General features: G+C 35.4%; 1 protein-coding gene across 23 annotated transcripts in view; it reads right to left on the reverse strand.

Moving 5' to 3' along the window:
• REPS1 (RALBP1 associated Eps domain containing 1) overlaps positions 1-20,139 on the reverse strand; it is an 86,793-nt gene that overhangs the window by 10,711 nt on the left and 55,943 nt on the right. For 4 of the 23 annotated variants that reach the window (XM_074037140.1, XM_074037131.1, XM_074037138.1 and 1 more), the window contains 6 exons: positions 14,707-14,828; positions 10,875-10,952; positions 5,444-5,531; positions 4,615-4,716; positions 2,093-2,165; positions 416-534 (listed from right to left, as the gene is read on the reverse strand). In XM_074037140.1, coding sequence (XP_073893241.1) covers positions 416-534; positions 2,093-2,165; positions 4,615-4,716; positions 5,444-5,531; positions 10,875-10,952; positions 14,707-14,828 — 582 coding nt within the window. Of the gene's footprint in view, positions 1-415; positions 535-2,092; positions 2,166-4,614; positions 4,717-5,443; positions 5,532-10,874; positions 10,956-14,706; positions 14,829-20,139 lie in introns of all 23 variants that reach the window. The other 19 variants (XM_074037137.1, XM_065543466.1, XM_074037136.1 and 16 more) reach the window with 8 other exon arrangements.

A 20,139-nucleotide genomic window follows, 5' to 3' on the forward strand; every position in this document is an offset into this window, starting at 1 on the left:
ATTTTCCTTCAGATAATTTTTTTTTTTGAGACAGGGTCTCACTCTGTCACTCAGGCTGCAGTGCAGTGAAATAATCTTGGCTCACTGAAACCTCTGCTTCTCGGGTTCAAGGGATTCTCCCACCTCAGCCTCCCAAGTAGCTGGGACCACAGACATGCACCACCACCTTTGGCTAATTTTTGTGTTTTTAGTAGAGATGGGGTTTCACCATGTTGGTCAGGCTGGTCTCGAACTTGTGACCTCAAGTGATCTGCCTGCCTCTCAGAGTGCTGGGATTACAGGTGTGAACAACCACACCCGGCCAGATAAATATTTTTAAAAGACATGTTAATAGAAACAAAAATAAAATGTGTATGTGTGTTGGATTAACTTTAAAATTAAATGATAATGTATATCATGGTTCTCTAGCCCCTACCTGTGGTGACTGTAAAGGTCCGATTCATATCTAAAGACGATGATCTGGAATGAGAGGGCTGTGGCCTTGGAGGGGGAGGTGGTGGTGCAGTGTTATCAGGCGATGTTCCTGAATGAGATCTGCAAAATTCACCCCATCATAATTGGTCATACTACTGATATCAGAGCTTTTTTCTTTTTAAACATTGAAACTTGACTAAGCAGCAAAGGATCTTATTAGCATGACATTTTCTCAACACTCAAGTATGTAAGTGTTACAATAAATTAAGATAGCACTGTTTTCGATGTATCCTAAACAACTGATTATTTTATGTGGCTAACAATTTTTTTAAATAAAGTTATTAAGCAAAATTTCAATTTTTTTTTTTTTTTTGAGATAGTCTCACTCTGTTGCGCAGGCTGGAGTACAGTGACACCATCTTGGCTCACTGCAATCTCCACTTCCTGGGTTCAAGCGATTCTCCTGCTTCAGCTCCCGAGTAGCTGGAATTACAGGTGCGTGCTACCACGCCCGGCTAATTTTTGTATTTAGTAGAGATGGGGTTTCACCATGTTGGCCAGGCTGGTCTCGAACTCCTGACTTCCGGTGATCTGCCCACCTCAGCCTCCCAAAGCGCTAGGATTACAGATGTGCCCAGCCTCAAAAATTTTGAAAAGAAATTTAGTTGTCAACATGACTTCATAATAGATTGCGCATACTTAGTGTAATGCTTTCCCATTCAATTAAAGGTAATAATAGTCTGAAAAAAAAATTGTAAAAAGGAAAGTCTACTTTCAGATATGGTTAGCTTTCAACCTATTAAGGTCTGGATTTTGGTGAGCTGAAGTACCCTTTCATGTGTCCACACAGACCATCTCATTTTAGAGGTGACTATGCTCAAACTCAACTCACCCTAGAGATTCACTTCTTTGCTACCAAAGTCTTTCATATTCTGAAAAGAGTCTCCAAGGACTCTGGTAATCTGATCTTCACATATGAGAATAAACAGCAGAGTAAAATCCAAGATGACTGAGAATGCTAAGAAACACAGGAAGAACTACATGAAGAATCAGAAAGGAAGACAAGCAGCCTTCTGACTCTAAGCTGTTTGGAGATTCTGCATCCTCGCTACACCAGGCATGCAGCAAAATGATACTTACCACGTGCAAAAAGTGAGGAGAGAAAGATGCTTCTGTCCTGCACAATTTTTAGTGGATGGTAAAGCCCTTGCAGACAAATCTCTAGCCATCCTCCACCCTATCCCACACCTTTCTTGTTTGTGCCTGAAAGGTTATATGTAATGCAGAATTTCAGGGTGGGGAGGTGGCCCACCACTGGACTGTGCTTTTGGATGGTGTTTTAAAACACAGAATTCTTTTGGTACTTGCCATAAGGCTATACATATATTACTTAACAGACTCTCACTGGTTAGGTACAAAAAGGACTTACAAAACTTCTATCGCCAAGAAGTTATCACCTCTTTTTAAAGCTTCCACAAAATACCATTTAGAAAGCCAGGGTTCTTTTTGTTTTTCTATTCAAGTGGAAAGGATCAAAATTACTTGTCTTTTACATAAATCAAAAAGTAACCTATCAGCTTTCAGATAACAAAATCATGTGTGCTTGGTTCTAAATAGTTTTAAACATTAAAATGCAGCAAGATAGTTTAACATGCTTTTCATTGACAGAAATACTGACCTTTGACGAGTTACATTGCTCCCGATCTGTTCTGGGTCAGAAGTAAAAGAGTCTGAACTACTGTAACCATCTGCTGATAAATGGGATATGTCCTATTTAATAATAATCATTTCTTTACTTTTTGCTCTATCTACTCCAAACAAATATAAGTGATATGCTGTTTCAAGCCAGAGATAGTCAAAGATTGGCTAATAGGCTAACAGTTCATCCTGGTGTTATTAACTGTAAAAAATTAACTACAAATCAAATAAATCATGGCATATTTACACAGTAGACAAAGCAAGTTATAGTCTAGAAAAAATAATGAATACTTAATGATGCAGAAATATTCAAAATAAGTCACAAAACAGTACATATACAATGTGGCCCTCCAAATCTGTGGTTCTGTATCTGTAGGTTCCACAGGTGAGGATTCAACCAACCGCAAACAGAAAATATTAGAAAATAAAGTAACAATACAACAATAAAAATAACACAAATAAAAAACCATACAGCATGACCACTTTTTTAATATAGTTTGCATGCGTGTGTGCGCGCATATATATATATATATATTTTTTTTTTTTTTGGTAGAAATAAGGTCTCGCTATATTGTCCAGTCTGGTCTCTAACTCCTGGGTTTGAGCAATCCTCCTACCTTGATTTCCCAAAGCGCTGGGATTACAGGTGTGAGCCACTGTGCCTGGCCCAATAAAACAACTATTTACATTGTATTAAGTATTATAAGTAATCTAGAGATGATTTAAAGTACACAGGAGGATGTGCATAGGTTACATGCAAATACTACACCATTCCACATATCAGAGAGCTGAAAATTCACAGATTTTAGTACCCATGGGGGTCCTAGAACCAATTCCCTAAACATATTAAGGGATGACTGTATTATAATTTCACATTAGATACAAACATAACTTACATATGTGCAGAATGAGAACTAAAGTTGACAATGAATCTGTTAATCATGGACATTGGTGGACTAGTGAGAATATGAATAATTATTTCATTTTTATCTATTACATTTCTACAATAAATATGTTACTTCTGTAATGGACAAAAAGGTCACTTTTAAAGAACAAATTAGAAACTTTTAAATAAAGTAATTTTAAAATTGTTAATTTGACATGGGAATAAAATGTGCTTACAGAAGAGAATCCCAGAAATAGACTAAGAGTTGTGACAGACAAAAGAAATTTTAAGATAGGAACTCTAGAGACAATCTGAAGGAATATTACTATATACGTTCAAGAGTCATAAGCTGAAGGCACTGGTTATTTTAGTTGTATTTCAAAATATATCACCTTCCTTTTTCTTGTAAATCACAGAATCATCTAGTTGGTACAAGAATGACATTAAAATGAACATATTTCCATCTGGATATTTTAACAGGCACCTCAAGTTTAACACATATGAAACTGAACTTGATTCTTTCCCTACAAACCTACTGCTATCAGTTTTCTTCATTTCCCTGTTGTCCAGGCCAAAAACCCTGGAACCACCCTGGACTCCTTTCTCTCTTACATCCTATACCACACAGGTAAAAGCAACTCTTGAAGTCTTTTCCTCCACAATGTACACAACAGCCAGAGTCCAGCCACTTCTTATCACTTCCACTGCTTGCACCCTAGACACCAAGCTGTCACCATCTTCTCTTGCCTGATTATCCCTGTCTCCCAAATTGTGTTCTGTTTTGTCTCACCTTCTTCTGGCCTATTACCATTAGGACAGCCAGAGTGACCCAGTTAAAAAGGAGGCTCAGATCACATCACTCCTCCATTCAAACCTTCGATTGGCTTTTCATCTCACTAAGTCAAAGAAAATCTGACACTGCCTCCTGTTACTGTCCTACCACTGCTACCTTTCCCTGTCAAATTTGCTAACTAATTCTATTCCAGGTATTTGCTTGCTATTCTAGTAGAAGCAGGTCCTGCCTTAGGGCTCTACATTTGCTGTCTGTTGGGCCTTAATTTTCCTTCTGGGTTTGTACAGCTTAATTCATCTCCTTCAAGTTTTCACTCAAATGACATTTTTTTGGTAAGGTCTTCCTTGACCATCCTATTTAAAATGGCACCTCTCCACCCTCTCCCAGCTTTATTTTTATCCACAGTATTAGTTACTTTCTAATATAAGAGTTACTTTTTATTCCCTCTTTATCTCCCTTACAGAATGTAAACTCTATAGCAGCAAAGACTTTTTTTACTGTTCAATCCCCAGTGCCTAGAACAGATCCTAGTATACTGTATCCAATTAACACTGGCTGAATAAACGTATATATGCAATTTCTTGTGTGATAGAAAAGGAAGGAACTACTGGGAAAGAGCCATAAGACCAAACCTGGCTACACAGAGAGGGATGGCAAACAGGAGGCCTGCATTGAAGCAGGAGTCAATGGGCAACCATTTATTCACAGACAGGGCAAAGTGTTATCTAGTGAAGACAGTGTTAAATGGGTACACATCTGAAATAGTCAGACTCTAAATCCAGACTTAGTAAACTTCAAATGGAAGATGTAATACTTCACTTACCTACAGTATTACCAGAAGCAAATTTCACTGATGAATTTATCTTATTTTCTTCTGAAAGGTCAGATGGTTTCACAAGTAATGGGCTAGTGGGATTTGTATGATCTATGAATTAATAGGTAAAAATACAAGATATAGGTATTTGAACTGATAAACTCATAAAGCCCAGAGTGTAAGACTTCATTTAAATATCCAAACAAGTGGCAGGTAAAAACATAAAATGTAAGACAAAATAATATTTTTAATAAAAACAAATGTAAAACTATTTATTTAGAATTTTATTTTCTGTCATAATAGAAGATAGTTTATAATGAAAAAGTTTATTTGCATGTTCACAATTTTATTCCTGTAGAAAACTTAAACAAAACACTACATATATAAGCTGTAAAGTAAGTTAATTTATAATGCTGATTTATACAAAAAAAAAAATCTACCTTTGAGAAACCCTGAAACATTTAGTCCAAAATGAGGCATTCCAAGAGTTCAAGTAAAATATATAATTTCCAAGCCAAAATTTATTTTAACATATATCTCTTCAGTTAAAGTTTTAACATATTTTAAATGTAAATTTACAAGGGTGACCATAAAAACCCACAGGGTATTAGAAATGTCACATTTTCGTATGTCCTTATTTTAAAACTCTACAATTTAAAATAAATTCCTTTTAAAAACTGCAACATAAATAAATATGCACGAACATATACATAATTATAGAAAGTACTAGCTTAAAAAATAAGCAACGATGAAAGAAAATTGAACCTTGACAGAATAATTACTTATGTATTTTAGTTTGATGCAAAACTAAAATACAAACCAGCAACGGCTTCCTTACCACTGCCAGCTCTTTTAAGTTCCATTTCCTGCATGTGGATTTTGCTTGGAGTCATACGAATGGGAACTGGATGAACAATAGCAGTATCCTAGAGACAAATGGGAGGAAATACAGAATTTGTATTAAAATGTCAAGCTAATGCCATGCAACAACCAAAACTAATAAAACTGTAAAAACCAGTGGACAGGCTTTCCCATTTACACTAAGGCAGGCATGAAAATAAGCTTTTTAAGTTAAAAGCTCTAGAATTCTATTTAAAAATCAAGCTCACTATATATGCCTAATATCTGCTAATTAAAAAAAAAAAAACTTTTTAAGTGGAGTGATTAAAGATTTACGTGAAGGCTGGGCACAGAGGCTCACACCTGTAATGCCAGCACTTTGGGAGGCCAAGGCAAGAGAATCACCTGAGCCCAGAGAACAGCCTAAGCAACATAGTGAAACACTGTCTCTTCAAAAAATATAAAAATTATCTGGGCATGGCCCACGACTTATACTCCCAGCTACTCAGGATGCTTAGGGTAGGAGGTTCCTTTTTTTTTTTTTTTTTTTTTTTTGAGATGGAGTCTTGCTCTGTCACCCAAGCTGGAGTGCAGTGGCGCAATCTTGGCTCACTGCAAGTTTCCGCCTCCCAGGTCCAAGCGATTCTCCTGCCTCAGCCTCCCAAGTAGCTGGGATTATAGGCACCTGCCACCACGCCCAGCTAATTTTTGTTTTTTTTTTTTTTTGTAGAATCGGGGTTTCACCATGCTGGCCAGGCTGGTCTCGAACTCCTGACCTCGTGATCTGCCTGCCTCGGCCTACAAAAGTGCTGGGATCACAGGCTTGAGCCACTGTGCCCGGCCAGGTGGGAGAATCCTTGAGCCTGGGAAGTGGAACCTGCAGTGAGCTGTGATCATGCCATCTCACTCCACCCTAGGTGAGAGCTAGACCCCATCTCGAAAAGTGTGTGTGTGTGTGTGTGTGTGTGTGTGTGTGTGTAAGATTTACATTTAAAACATGCTCTTATAAAAACACAGTTCAAGACAATATTAAAAAGTGAGGAATGATCTGACAAAATTATGCAAATGTGAGTCTTGAGGTTGAAATAAACTATTTCATGAGAATCCAAGAACTAGATAACAGACTGAAAACTCATTTTCAGTAAACTGCTCAAAAAAATTTGATACTTTTTTAAACCTATGAAACAAAGTTACTAAAATGCCTATGACATTGCAATAGTACGCACAATACATACTTCCTACAGATTAATTCAAAGTGTTTAAATTTGATTGTCTCAAAATTTAACACAAAACTGCCACAAAGGAATCCTTTTTTTTAAAGAGAAACAAGACTCCCATTCTAACAAGGTAATACTTTTCTTAAACCTTTTTCATTACTGTAATACAGCTGATTATTTCTAAACTAGACTAGAGTCTAGTCCAGTTAGAGGACTAAAGGAATTGATAGTAAAGACTTCTGATTAGAATGAAAGCACAAAAGAAAGGGTGAGAGAATGAAGACAATGGTAGCCTCTCAGAAAAAGAAGGAAAAGAGAGGCGTACCTGGGACACAGGTAGGGCTCATCTTGGGGACTGAGACTCCCAGGGCAGAAACCAGAACCAGATAAAGCACCCAGCTTAACAGCAATAGACCAGCTGAGAAATATCACCAAGGGGGCTCAGCTCCTCCTATGAGGGGTCAGTTCACACTCTGTATGTGCGGCTGCTGAAGACTGAATTTGAGATCCTAAATTTTTAATATCTAGTAATGAATTAAGTTTATAATTTAGTGTGGAGGATAATGGCCTTTCAGTTTAAGTTGGAAACTGTTTTAGTGAGACAGTACTGTGCTAACACCAAGCCCCTGCTAGAGAAGGCAAAGCTCTAGCACACCCTCTCTTATCTGACATATCTCCTTGGCTTATGCTCATCTCTGAATTCCAACAACTGGTAACAAATTCTTTACACATCTATTACACTACCAAATTCATTCAAAGTAATTTCTTGCCCCTACACCAGGGAGAATCTCGACAGGGTTCATGTACTTAACCAATCAACCTAACACTTGCCCTACAACTAAAAAATTATAGTTACAAATAATATTAACATTATAGATGGATGAAAGTTTAGATTTGTCACATAATGAGTCATTCTCAGGAAAGTATTTATAAAAACACCTTTAAGATATTAAGTTATATTTTGGTTATAAAAACATGGCTTTAGGAGCAACTCTACTATTTTCTTAATTTACATTTAATACCAGAAATAACTGTTATGAAAATCAGAATATACCTTTATAAGGCATGATTAAAGGAGAAAAAAATGATAGTTCATGAGAAAATAAGTTCTTATTCCAAACAGAAAGCAAATTAGGAATTTAAAAAAAGAAAAACTTCTTAGATGCTTTAATTCATAACATTCATCTAAATCTATATTCAATGTATGTGTATGTGTATATAAAATCAGATTTATAAAGCTTGGAACAGCTGGGAATGTTAACTAGCATTTTCATATATTTGCAGTGCAATCAATCACAGCAAAGACTAATTAATGCATTACACTTCTCATCCACCTACAATTTTCCTAGTGTTTTCATTCATGTATATCCTAGCAGAAGCAGATTCTACCAAAGGATATTAACTGACAAGCAGTTCAAGAAAAGAGATCAAGTTTCTGGAACCAAGACCATCAGAATCTCAATTTCACCAGAACTATGAAAGCTTAATAACTAACCATCTGGTTTGCAAATGGGGTCACTGCACTGTGTAGTGGTTGTCTCTAAATGCTACAGACCAGTTTGGAACTTTGTACAGACTTTTACTGAGCAAATGGCAAATTATTATAATTTAGTTTCTTTTTAATAGTCCGTTAAATATTTCCAATACTGTAAGAAATGTTAAATTCACATTAGAAGTGTAAGGTTTTTTTCCCCCTAGGTGATTCCCTTCTAATCTGAATGTGCCTTATTTACTTACTTATAATCCTTATTTATAAAAGCCTTGCAAAGGATCATGTGGGATTGTGGCTACAGACTGTAGTGGGTCTGTGGATGGGTAATACTTCAGGTAAGTATTAAATGAAGGTTAACAAACTTAGACACTGTAGGACACAACAGAAGGCAGGCTACTCCTTTAATAGAAAATTTAAAGTAAGAATACTGGTTGGGAAACAAAGATCAGATTTAAGTTTGCCACCATAAAATAAATAAGATATTTCTAGGTATTAGATTATAAATATAAGTATTTAAGAATGACAATTTTTTAAAATCAAATTCAGAGGTCTAAATTCAAGTTTAAAATGCAAATTAATCACTCTATTTTCTGAGAGCCTCCTGACACACTAGAGATAACAAAGGAAAGTACTGAGTCACATAATTTTAGACACTAGAGTTGCAAATTTGAGTATTATTTCCAAGAAGTGTGAAGAACATCACTGCTATTCAACCAACTATTTCTCTACATTTCCTGTCAGTCATAGGTCAATTTATTTTGTTTCTGAGTTCTAGATTTTTATACATAATGTTCTTGCCTGGCCTGACAAAGAATCACAATACTATGTGTGATTACTGTCACTGTTTTTTAAGGGTTAGAGAATATAATAGTTTCTTTATTGCTATATCAAACCTTCCTTCCCATATAGAGTACTTCCATTAAGTACTTTCATATTAGCTTAACTGTACAATAATGAGACAGGAATAATATAGAGAAGCAAAACTTAAAGCTTAAAGGTAAAACTTTAAACTTAGAAAGAAAACATAAAGGTAAAACTTTTAATTTACAGAACTTGTCAATTCCTAAGAGATCTTAATTATAGCTGCCAATAAGCAGCAAAGTTTTCAAGCATTGCCTTGTATTTCTCCTTCATTTTTCAGAGACTAAAACAAAAAATAAATGCCTTAAATGTAGCAAGAAATGAGAAGCAAAAGGCAGAGATAATCTACATATCAGCTGGTCCTTGAATACTTAATAGACTATAAAATAAACATTTAAAAAAATACATTATGTTTGAATTCAATAAATACAACAGCAGCCTCTAGATTTCATATAAATTCTTTAAAATGATAAAACACATCAGGCCAGGCGTGGTGGCTCAAGCCTGTAATCCCAGCACTTTAGGAGGCCGAGGTGGGTGGATCATTGGAGGTCAGGAGTTCAAGATCACCCTGGCCAACATGGTGAAACCCGCCTTTACTAAAATATATATATACACACACACATACACACACACACAAAATTAGCCGGGTGTGGTGGTGGACACCTGTAGTCCCAGTTACTCGGGAGGCCAAGGTAGGAGAATCAGTTGAACCCAGGAGGCAGAGGTTGCAGTGAGCTGAGATCGCACCACTGCACTCCAGCCTGGGCGACAGAGCGAGACTCCATCTCAAAAAAACAAAAAACAAACCACATCAAAGACCCATTAACTGCTAAAGGTATACTTTATCTTTAAATGCCACTTCTTCAAAATCTCTTTAGATGACAAGACTATTTTTACATTTAATTAATAAATGCTGGCTGTCTTTGATCAGATCATCTAAAAAGAATGTCTTATGTCATTTTCCCCATATCTTTCTACTCAGCTCATTTTTAAAATCTTGCCTTTACACACTTCTTCACTTCCTGCTTACTCCCTCTTTTCTTTTTGGAAAGTGCTTATTAGCACGTCCTTGTCTTTAAATATATATATATATATGTGTGTGTGTGTATATATATATATATATATATAAAAATAAAGAGAGAAAAAGAAAAAGCAGAGAAGTGAACAGGGAGAAGAACAATTAACAGCTAAGGTTTTCAAAAAACCCAAGGGATAGGTGAAGCATATATTAAATTAACTCTGTGGGGATAGAACTTATTTTTTAAATCAGGATGTGAACTTTGTAGCATTTTCAAAGCAACACAGTAAGCCACAAGAAGACAAGACAGAGGCTCCTTTGCATAAGGGGAGTATTTGACCAACATCTTGTATTGCTGAACTTGATTCTCTCCAACAGGACTCAACATACTAATTAAATAAAAGCCAAGTCATTTGGCATGTCAAAATAAAAGATGACATTGCATAAATAGTTACATATGTAGTACATATTACATGATGTGTAAGCATACAAATAGTATTTACATAAAGTGTCACTACACTGAAATAAACAGTATGTATATAAAATATACACTTAATTAGCAAATGATAAGGGTAACCAAATAGATTGTCACAAAAAATGCTTCTCTAGACACATGTACCAGATTTTAAAAACGTAGTTTTCTCTCAACAAAATAACTAGAAAAAAGGAATGGCAAAAAATGTCTTTCCCACCATTAAGCACACAAAAACTGAAAAGCCTGCCACCACTTCCTTCTAAGCACTCCACTGAATCATGCATATCAGCTAAAAACGATAATGAATGGAAATTTGGGTTAATAAAATTAATCTCAAACAAGCAAGCTAAGTGATTGACTTACAGGATCAGCTGGTGCAATGTTAGAATCAAATTGGGTCAGAGTTTGTGAGCTTGAAGAGCGTTCACTAAATGTCTCCCACTGCTGAATAGACAGAGGAGAGACAAGTCAGCATGATGAGAAAGATGGAGTAAAAGATCACTGGAGAAGATTTAGCAAAGTAATTCAGAGGTTGCACTGCAAGTTGTGTTTCATAGGTTTAACAAAATTCAGTAATTTCTATTTTTCCATCAACATTTTATATTTATTCTGGGTCATCTTGTAAGGTAAGGAGCTTCACAATCAAAAGTATAGTAATGATTTATTGCAATCTCTATGGAAGAGATTTAAAGCCTTACAGAATTAAAATAAAACACAATACAGGAACAAAGTCTAAGTGATATAAATGTCCACCAAGTAAAAATACTAAAGAGGCATGTCTTGACTAAAGAAAGAATAACATCAAATCCCTCTTTGAACATTCAAATGTTAATGTACTGATTTTGTGATCCTAAAGAATCAAAGTTTTGTTCAAAACAAAGCAAGTCAGTGCGACTTGCCAGTGCGACCCCTGAAAGATGATTCTATTATGTACGTGCACATATTTTACACAAATGTATAGATATTTAATAAAATATAATTGAGATAAAATGCAAAGAATTCTGGAATTAATATATGTAGAGCTTATGTCAATCTGTAGCAAGTCAACCCCTGCAATCAGCACTACAAACAGGGCCATGCCAGATCACAAGACAGAACTGCCAATCAGGCACCCCCGCTTCCCCACTCCCTACCCCATGCTAGAAAAATCAGAATGCGGCCACAATGAGAGCAAATCAAGCATCTGAGCATGAGTTATATACAGAAGATGTACTTTGATATGAAATGCTACTCTTCTAAAAGAGGTACACAAAAAAATATCATACCTCTTAAAACAGGTGGAGTGATAAGTCAATATTAATTATAGTAAATTCCATTTGTTTTGGAGATCTTAGTAATAAAATGGTATAGAATTTTTACATCAAAATTGTATTAAAATTATCATTTAAATCTGATTCTTAAGAATTATCAGTTATCCTCTAAAGAGGAAAAACATCTACACACACACAATGTATACACACAAATATTTACACAAAAGACAAAACTACCCCATAAACCAAAATCCTCTTTGGGAAAGTATACATTTTTATGCTTCAAAGTTCAACTTACTATTTACAATAGTGACATTTAAGTTGAGAAGATATGTAAAAATTAAGTATCAGCAAATGAGCACACTGGTGAAAATTACCTACAAAAATGGCTAATACAATAATTCCACTTTTCCTACAGATTAGTTTTCATATGAAAATTAAGATATTCTGAGAAATACTGATCCATTCAAAGTATTTCATGAATTAAAAATCCCACAATAATTGCTTTTATCATGCGGCATCATTTCAGGAAAGTTACTTATCAATATCTGTTAATATAATTAGTTTTTTCCTCAATAATTATTGTTACAGGGACAGAGAAGGAAGTTTTAAAATCCTAATTATCTAACTGTGGAGAAAAGTTTACAGAAGATTTTTGCCAAAAAGAAGGTATTTACTTGTGTATCTCATTTGGGTGGCATGAAGTTTAACTTAGTTTCACAAGACTGCATGTAAGCTACCTGGAGGACAAAGGGACACTCTTATCATCTTCATACTTAATTTTTAAGGGCTCACAGCTGTGGAACCAGGCTACTGGAATCCCAGTTATGCTGTGCAAACTTGGGCAAGTTACATAACTTCTCTGTGCTTCAGTTTCTCCATCTGTAACGTAATATCTACCTCATAAGATTGTTCAGAGAACTAAAGGAGTTAATATACATAAAGAGTTTGTTTTGTACTGTTTTTAAAACAGAACTGACACATCAAAAGTGCTCCATAAAGGTTACAGATTATTAGTGTCATCTCCTATACTGTCTCATCCATAACCACAGATGCTAAATAAATCTATGTTGAAAGATTACGCCGGGCACGGTGGCTCAAGCCTGTAATCCCAGCACTTTGGGAGGGCGAGACGGGCGGATCACGAGGTCAGGAGATCGAGACCAGCCTGGCTAACACGGTGAAACCCCGTCTCTACTAAAAATACAAAAAACTAGCCGGGCGAGGTGGCGGGCGCCTGTAGTCCCAGCTATTTTGGAGGCTGAGGCAGGAGAATGGCGTAAACCTGGGAGGCAGAGCTTGTAGTGAGCTGAGATCCGGCCAGTGCACTCCAGCCTGGGTGACAGAGCGAGACTCTGTCTCAAAAAAAAAAAAAAAAAAGAAAGATTACTAGTGCTTTGTGGAAGACAATTAAAATGTAATCTAAATTCCATATCCTAACTAGATATTTTTAGAAATATCATTAAATGTCTCAAAATCAATGTTTTATTAACATTTTGATTTTTCACATATAGAAAAAAATTATGACCTCATTACCAAATACTATAAATAAAACTACCTGGGAATATTTCAGTAGGAAAAAATGCAACTTCTACTATCTGAATTTAGAAGGGACTTCTATCTTTAGTCTCTAATGATCACATATGATTTTATTTAGAATGAACATGGGCTTTAGATTTGAGATGCTTTAGAAAGAATTGTTTTTATTTACAAACTGATATCAATGGAATAAAAATATTCTTTTAATATATTGGTTTTTAAAAAATGACACAAAATGAATAGACACAGCAAAAACAGTAGTGTCTTAACAACAATTACCTTACTTTCCATAAACCCTCTCTATTAGCAAATTCTTTCAAGGTTTATTCCCTTCATCTAGAAAAGCACTTGTATTAATGGTTTTGCATCCAATGGTAGGATGGATGGTGTGATGTTATAATGTCTCAGACACAAGTATCTTGGCTGTGATTATGTCATAGAGCAGGAAGTAGTATAAAACCACAGTTACTTCTGTTTTCCAACTGTCCAAAATTATTATTATCTAGCATGCCCTTCAATCCAGCATTTTTCTGGCTGTAAAGGGCATGGAAAGGACAGAAGCTTAGAACTTCTTCCTGAAAGTGAACAAACTCTTATATATTTATATTTTTAGCATTTCCTACATGCTACAAAAAGAAAAAAAAAATAAGAAAAAAAACGTAACTTGTTCACAAAGAAAACTGCTCTAATAGGGGCCTAAGCAGGTGTTTTAGGGGAGGTAGGGCCTCAGGTCCTCTTCCCTTATTCTTATCAGTGGCCCTTTTGATGTTTTAGATAATGCAGTTTCAAAGAAATTGGGAAACAGTGCATTGGTCCCAAATTCCATTTTGCATACTGTGCTTGGTCATATATAACACATCTTTAACGCATTCAATATGGCTAAACATTCTATATTGAATAAAACTAATTATACAGAGTTCTGGGGTTGTAAAACATACTTTCTTCACATGGAAACTGAATCGGTCACTTCTCTTATCATTTCCAATGCTAAGATCCCAAATGTATTATTACATATCTTGTTTACAGGACTGAGAAGGCAGTGTGACACGGTGGATGTGGCAGTTGACTAGGTATCAAAGGACTTATGTTTAAATCCTAGCTCTTGTCCCTCACTGGGTATGAGATCTTGGCCAAGTCATTTACCTTTTGACAGTTAAACTTTCTAAATCTGCCTCTCTAAACTCACAAGGTATTAATGGGGATAAGTGGTGGAAATCAAATGACAGAATATATACTTTGAAAACCTCGAAAAAGTCACATAATTACAAACATTTATCATAGCATATCTGATATATTCTCTCAATTATGCATGCATGCTGGAAGAGACAGATTGAAATTACCCTCTTTGGAACATCTTACCTTAAAAGAGTTAACTTTTAATGAAAGAAAAGGAAAGCTTTGCTAACCTCACTGCTCTGATTCAGCTCAGGCCATGTCTGGTTTAGTGACGGCATTGATGGTGACTTGCTTGGAGGAGCTTCAGCAGGAGAGCCTGAATAACCTACCTCACCTGGCTGATCCCCAACATCTGCAATTTAAAAATAGAGAAATTCTCTATAAAGACTACACTGTAGTTTATTTTAGGCATATTTACTTATTTAAAAAAAAGCTAACAGATGATTTTCACAAGTAGTAATATATAATGTAAATCTCCTTTCCTCATGTTCTCAGAGTGAGCATTTTAACAGACATTACTTATTCCTGCTACTTATGGTCTACCCAAAACCACAGTTTTTCATGAAAATAAAATCTAGTTAGGAATAAAAAGAAGAAGGTTATACATAGTAATATTGCAATAGGTCACATGCTTTAAAATAATTTTCTGGTAATAGAAATAGATTTATACCAGTTTCCCAAAGTGTATTCTCTTCCATGGAATACTAATCAGTAAGGTGGCTTTGAAAAATTAGGTTTTCTGCTCAAATAAGTTTGGGGAAACAGTAATTCTTTGTTGGAGCATCCTTATGCACATTTGTATATTAAGACTTGTGATGTCTCAAAGTAAATAAGCTTTGTTTAAATCAATTTTTTTTCCAGACACACATCCTTTTCATCAAATAAAATCCGTCAGTATTCCCTTGGAATATACTTTGGGAACTGCTGACTTATACTAACTCACTCACATATCCTCTACAAATCTCCCTTGTTAACAAAATTTTAACAGCATATACTTGCAAGGTACACAGCAAAAGAAGAGAGTCCCCATCCACGGGAAAAAAGCAAAGTCAATAAGCCCCGTATGAAACTTAACTTTTATCTAAGCTCACTGGCACTTACAGACTTAACTGAGGTAGTTACAAATCCATTACACTATTTCAAAACGGTTTTTAAAGTATTTTGAGGTCTCATATTCTACTTTTAAGCATAGTTAACCTTAATTTAAAATAACTCTAAATTATGTTTAAAAACAGAAGGAATTTCAAAGGTCACTAAACTCTCATTCCAATTCTTCCAAGCTGGCTTTGAATATAACCCCAGTCAACAGGGAGTACCTAATCGGTTTAGAACTCATATCAAAAATATCATTTCCATATCATTGTGTCTGACCATAGGCAAGTTGAATAAAACAGCACCTGAGTTTCTCCATCAGAAAGACAGCTGCCATTAAACGTTAGCACTATACTTCACATTTCTAAATAGACAGCCATATAATACAACCTAGCAATGTATAGCTTTTAACTTTTCAATCTATTCATTAGTAAATCCTTTAAGTTTTAGTGCCTAACATAGGACCTAATACATACGGGCACTCAGGTGTTTACTGAATCAGTTGCCTTGTGTAATCTTTTTTATTTAACTTCATTCTCCTTTACTGTCATTTTCCTAGGACCACAATTAAGTACTGATAGCTGAAAAAGTTCTCCAAATGTCCTTTCTGCTATTGTTACATGCCTCCCTCAAAATATTTCCTTTTTACTTACCCAGATGTTATACCTTTATAATTATACCACATTGCAAGTTCTAATCTGTAGTTCAGAATTGTACTCTGATTAATTTTTGTTTTCTAAGATCAGAAATTCTTTCTTTCTTGAGTCCTATATCTTCTCAATAGAAGTGTCTGGGTAGTATAGAGGTAGGAAGACTTCAGATATTATTCTATGAAGACCTCAACTCAAAGTTCTTAGAGAAGAACTTATGAAAAAATTATTTAGGATAAACAGTAGTAGCAAATTCCTCACTGGATAGTTTTCAGTGGGGAAAAAACCATTATGAACCTTTATCCCCAGTGATAACAAAGGGAAAGGGGAACAGTAGCTATAAATTTGACAATTTACTGAAAGTGAAAGTCTACTAGGAGAATAATAAAGAAGTATCTTTAGGGGATTCCCCAAAGCAGGTGAGTATTGAAGAAAATAAATAGAATTAAAACAGTATTAACTACACGATGACTAATTTTTGAAAGAATTTATTTAAAGCAAGACTCTATTACTTTAGTTTTAAATATCAATCTTAGGGCAATCTGGAAGTCCTGGTTGGGCTTTCAAGACCACAGTTCTCATGATTTCTTCTACTGACAAATTTAGGGCCAGGCTGTACCACATCCCCACCTCAGGGCAGTTATGATTTGGAACAGATTCTGGAAATATTTCTGGTTCACTGGTACAAAGCTGCAGTGGGTCTAGTTGCTTGAGGCTGTGAAGTGAAATGCTAGTCACCCAAACAATTATACTTTACAGCCATTTCAATAGAGTTATTTTCCTAGAGTTGTAGTCCTCAAACTGTGGACCACAGACTCCTTTCTAAGAGTCCCTCCCCAAGACTCTTTTAGAGATTTGAAAGGTGAAAATTATTCTTGTAATAATAATTGACATTTATGTTGACATTTGCACTGAATCAAGGCAGTGGCAACAAAATATAGTCATTGTACTCTTCACTTACAGTTATTGTATTCCTTACCCCCCCCATACATAAGCATTAAATTTAAATAAATGAAAATAAATATGTATGCTGATCTCACTTATGAATGTTCATGAAGCAGTACAAATTAATTTTATTAAATCTCAGCCCTAAAAACACATCTTCCTCTATGTGTCAAAATGGGAAATATATACACACAACACTTCTGCTGCATATGAATAGGTACAATGGTTGTCTCACAGAAAAGTACTTGTATGATTCAGTTGTAAGCTGAACAAGCCACTTTTTTCATGGCACACCATTTTTCTTGAAAGAAGAGCTGATGGCCGGGCGCGGTGGCTCAAGCCTGTAATCCCAGCACTTTGGGAGGCCGAGACGGGCGGATCACGAGGTCAGGAGATCGAGACCATCCTGGCTAACACGGTGAAACCCCGTCTCTACTAAAAAATACAAAAAACTAGCCGGGCGCGGTGGCGGGCGCCTGTAGTCCCAGCTACTTGGGAGGCTGAGGCAGGAGAATGGCGTGAACCCAGGAGGCGGAGCTTGCAGTGAGCTGAGATCTGGCCACTGCACTCCAGCCTGGGCGGCAGAGCGAGACTCTGTCTCAAAAAAAAAAAAAAAAAGAAAGAAGAGCTGATAATCTATAATAATTCAGACTTGGTTATCGAGCAGGCATTTTCTCAAAAATGAACGAAGTGAGCTTGTCATTTCAAGGAAAGCAATGTTTTCAGTATTTGTTTCCAATGGTTACTAATGACAATGCTGAGGGTTTCAAGGGAAAACTCAAATTTTGGAAAATATATGTCCATGTCCATAATCTCAAGAGCTTCCAGCACTTACAGGCTTCTTTGATAGGTTGTGAAATCAGCAAATACACTTTTTAAATATTTTATAATGAAAGATGTCAACATCTGAAAGATGTGTGTAACTCAATGATCTGATATTTTACAAATATCCAATGCATTATGGTATAAAATCAAGTAAAAGTACAAAAAAATGCATTAAAGTGGCTTCAGCTTCCACACTGCAAGTAACCTTTAAGAAATTATCATTTGTGCTTTGATGTGGTACCAAAGAATAATTATGTTATCTGAAAAAGCCACGAAATAGTGCTTCCTTTTATTGTGTAAGGCTAGATTTAACTTGGAAACTGTTTTCTCCATAAGGCCAGATAGTAACTATTTTAGGTTTTGTGGCTATAAGGTATCTGTTGCAACAATTCAACTCCACCATTATGGTGCAAAGGCAGTCCTAGACAATTCATAAATAAACGATGAGCACTGCTGTGTTCTAATACAATTTTTATGGACACTGAAATTTGAATTTCATACAATTTTTAATGTGTAATAAAATATTCTTTTGATTTCTTTTCAACAATTAAAAAGAAAAAATTTTCTTGGCTTGTGGGCTAGTAAAAAATGGGCAGTAGGCTGGATCTATCTCACAGGGCTTAGTTTTTAGACCCCTGGTATACCTCAAACAAAACAACATATCCAACAGACAATGCAGAAGCAAATATGACAATTTCGTTGTCTTCTATTAAGACAGATGTAAAAGAAATTCGCAAAAATGTAAAATAATGCCACCCTTTTTATAATTTTTTAATTTTGGAGAATACGGTTATTTTCCTAAAAATATTTATGCCAATAGGTAATGGATTATTGCTTTTTTACATAAAGTAAAAACAAAAATTAATCAGTTTTAATTTCTAATAATGTAAGTATTTGATAGATCTAACCCATGTAAACAAAGACTCTTGGGGTCCACAAATTTTAAGAACGTCTAAAGGGGTCTAAAGATTTAAAAGTTTGTTCCACATTGAAATAAACAACAACGACAACAACAACAAAAACCAACCAAACAAAAAAAGATTTAGAAGTTTGAAAAATTGTTGTCCTAGAAAATCCAAAAATTGTTTCTGGGATAAATTAGCAAAATTACGCATTGCTTCTCTCTTATGTTCTAGAAACCAAGAGTCAGTCTACGGACAACCATTCGGTCTAGAAATAAACTGTACCTCCTTCAACTTTGCTCCATATAAGTACTCCAACAAAGAGCTTCCTGCCCACCCACAAATGTTAGTCTTTAAGACTGTATTTTTCCGGAGGCAGGGGTGTAGTTTTACTCTTACCTGATGCAGTGTTCCAACCTAGCCTCCTGCTGGAACACTGTGTCAACCCTGCCTCCCTCCTGTGGGTTCTGCTCTGCCCCTGACATCATCAGAGCATCAGGGCTGAAAAAGAAGAGCATGAGCCTAAATTATTCGTTAAAGTTAACCCCAAATGGGCTGTTATGCAAAAAGTAATTCCACGTATAAAAGTGTGTCTGAAAGAGACAACCCAGTATGATCACACTGACCTACGGCTTATTCTACATTTATTCTAAGTTTGCAAACACTGGAAGAAGTTTCACCTCTCTATCCTTTCAAAGAATCTGGAAAATTCCCAGATTCAATTCAGTACAGTCTACCTGCTAAACAACCTCTTTCTCAGAGCTTTGGTTTTATTCTAGCTTTGTAACCTACACATCCTAAACTTCTCTTATATTCTTAGTATTATACTTGATATACTAAAAAATTGTCTCAAAAGTGCTGGCTGTTATTAGTCTTACAGAAATATATATACTCCCTTAAAGTCTTACAGTTTAAAACTTACTTTGCCTTCAAGCAGCAAACAAATCTAGGAATTTATTCAGTAACGAATGTTCAATGTTCCAACCTCATTTAATAATTTCATCAAGGCAGAAATAACTTATTTGAAGACTATTATTCTTGTAAGAAAAAAATATGTAAAATGAAAAACAATCAAGTGTTCATGACTTTTAAGTCTTCAAGGAAAACTACAAATGGTAACTTTTATTCATATTTAAAAGACAGTGTAAGAAAAAACTATGTAAAATGAAAAAAATCAAGTGTTCATGACTTTTAAGTCTTCAAGGAAAACTACAAATGGTAACTTTTTCATTCATATTTAAAAGACAGG

Source organism: Macaca fascicularis, chromosome 4 (assembly GCF_037993035.2).
Source record: "Macaca fascicularis isolate 582-1 chromosome 4, T2T-MFA8v1.1".
Taxonomy (NCBI): Eukaryota; Metazoa; Chordata; class Mammalia; order Primates; family Cercopithecidae; genus Macaca; species Macaca fascicularis.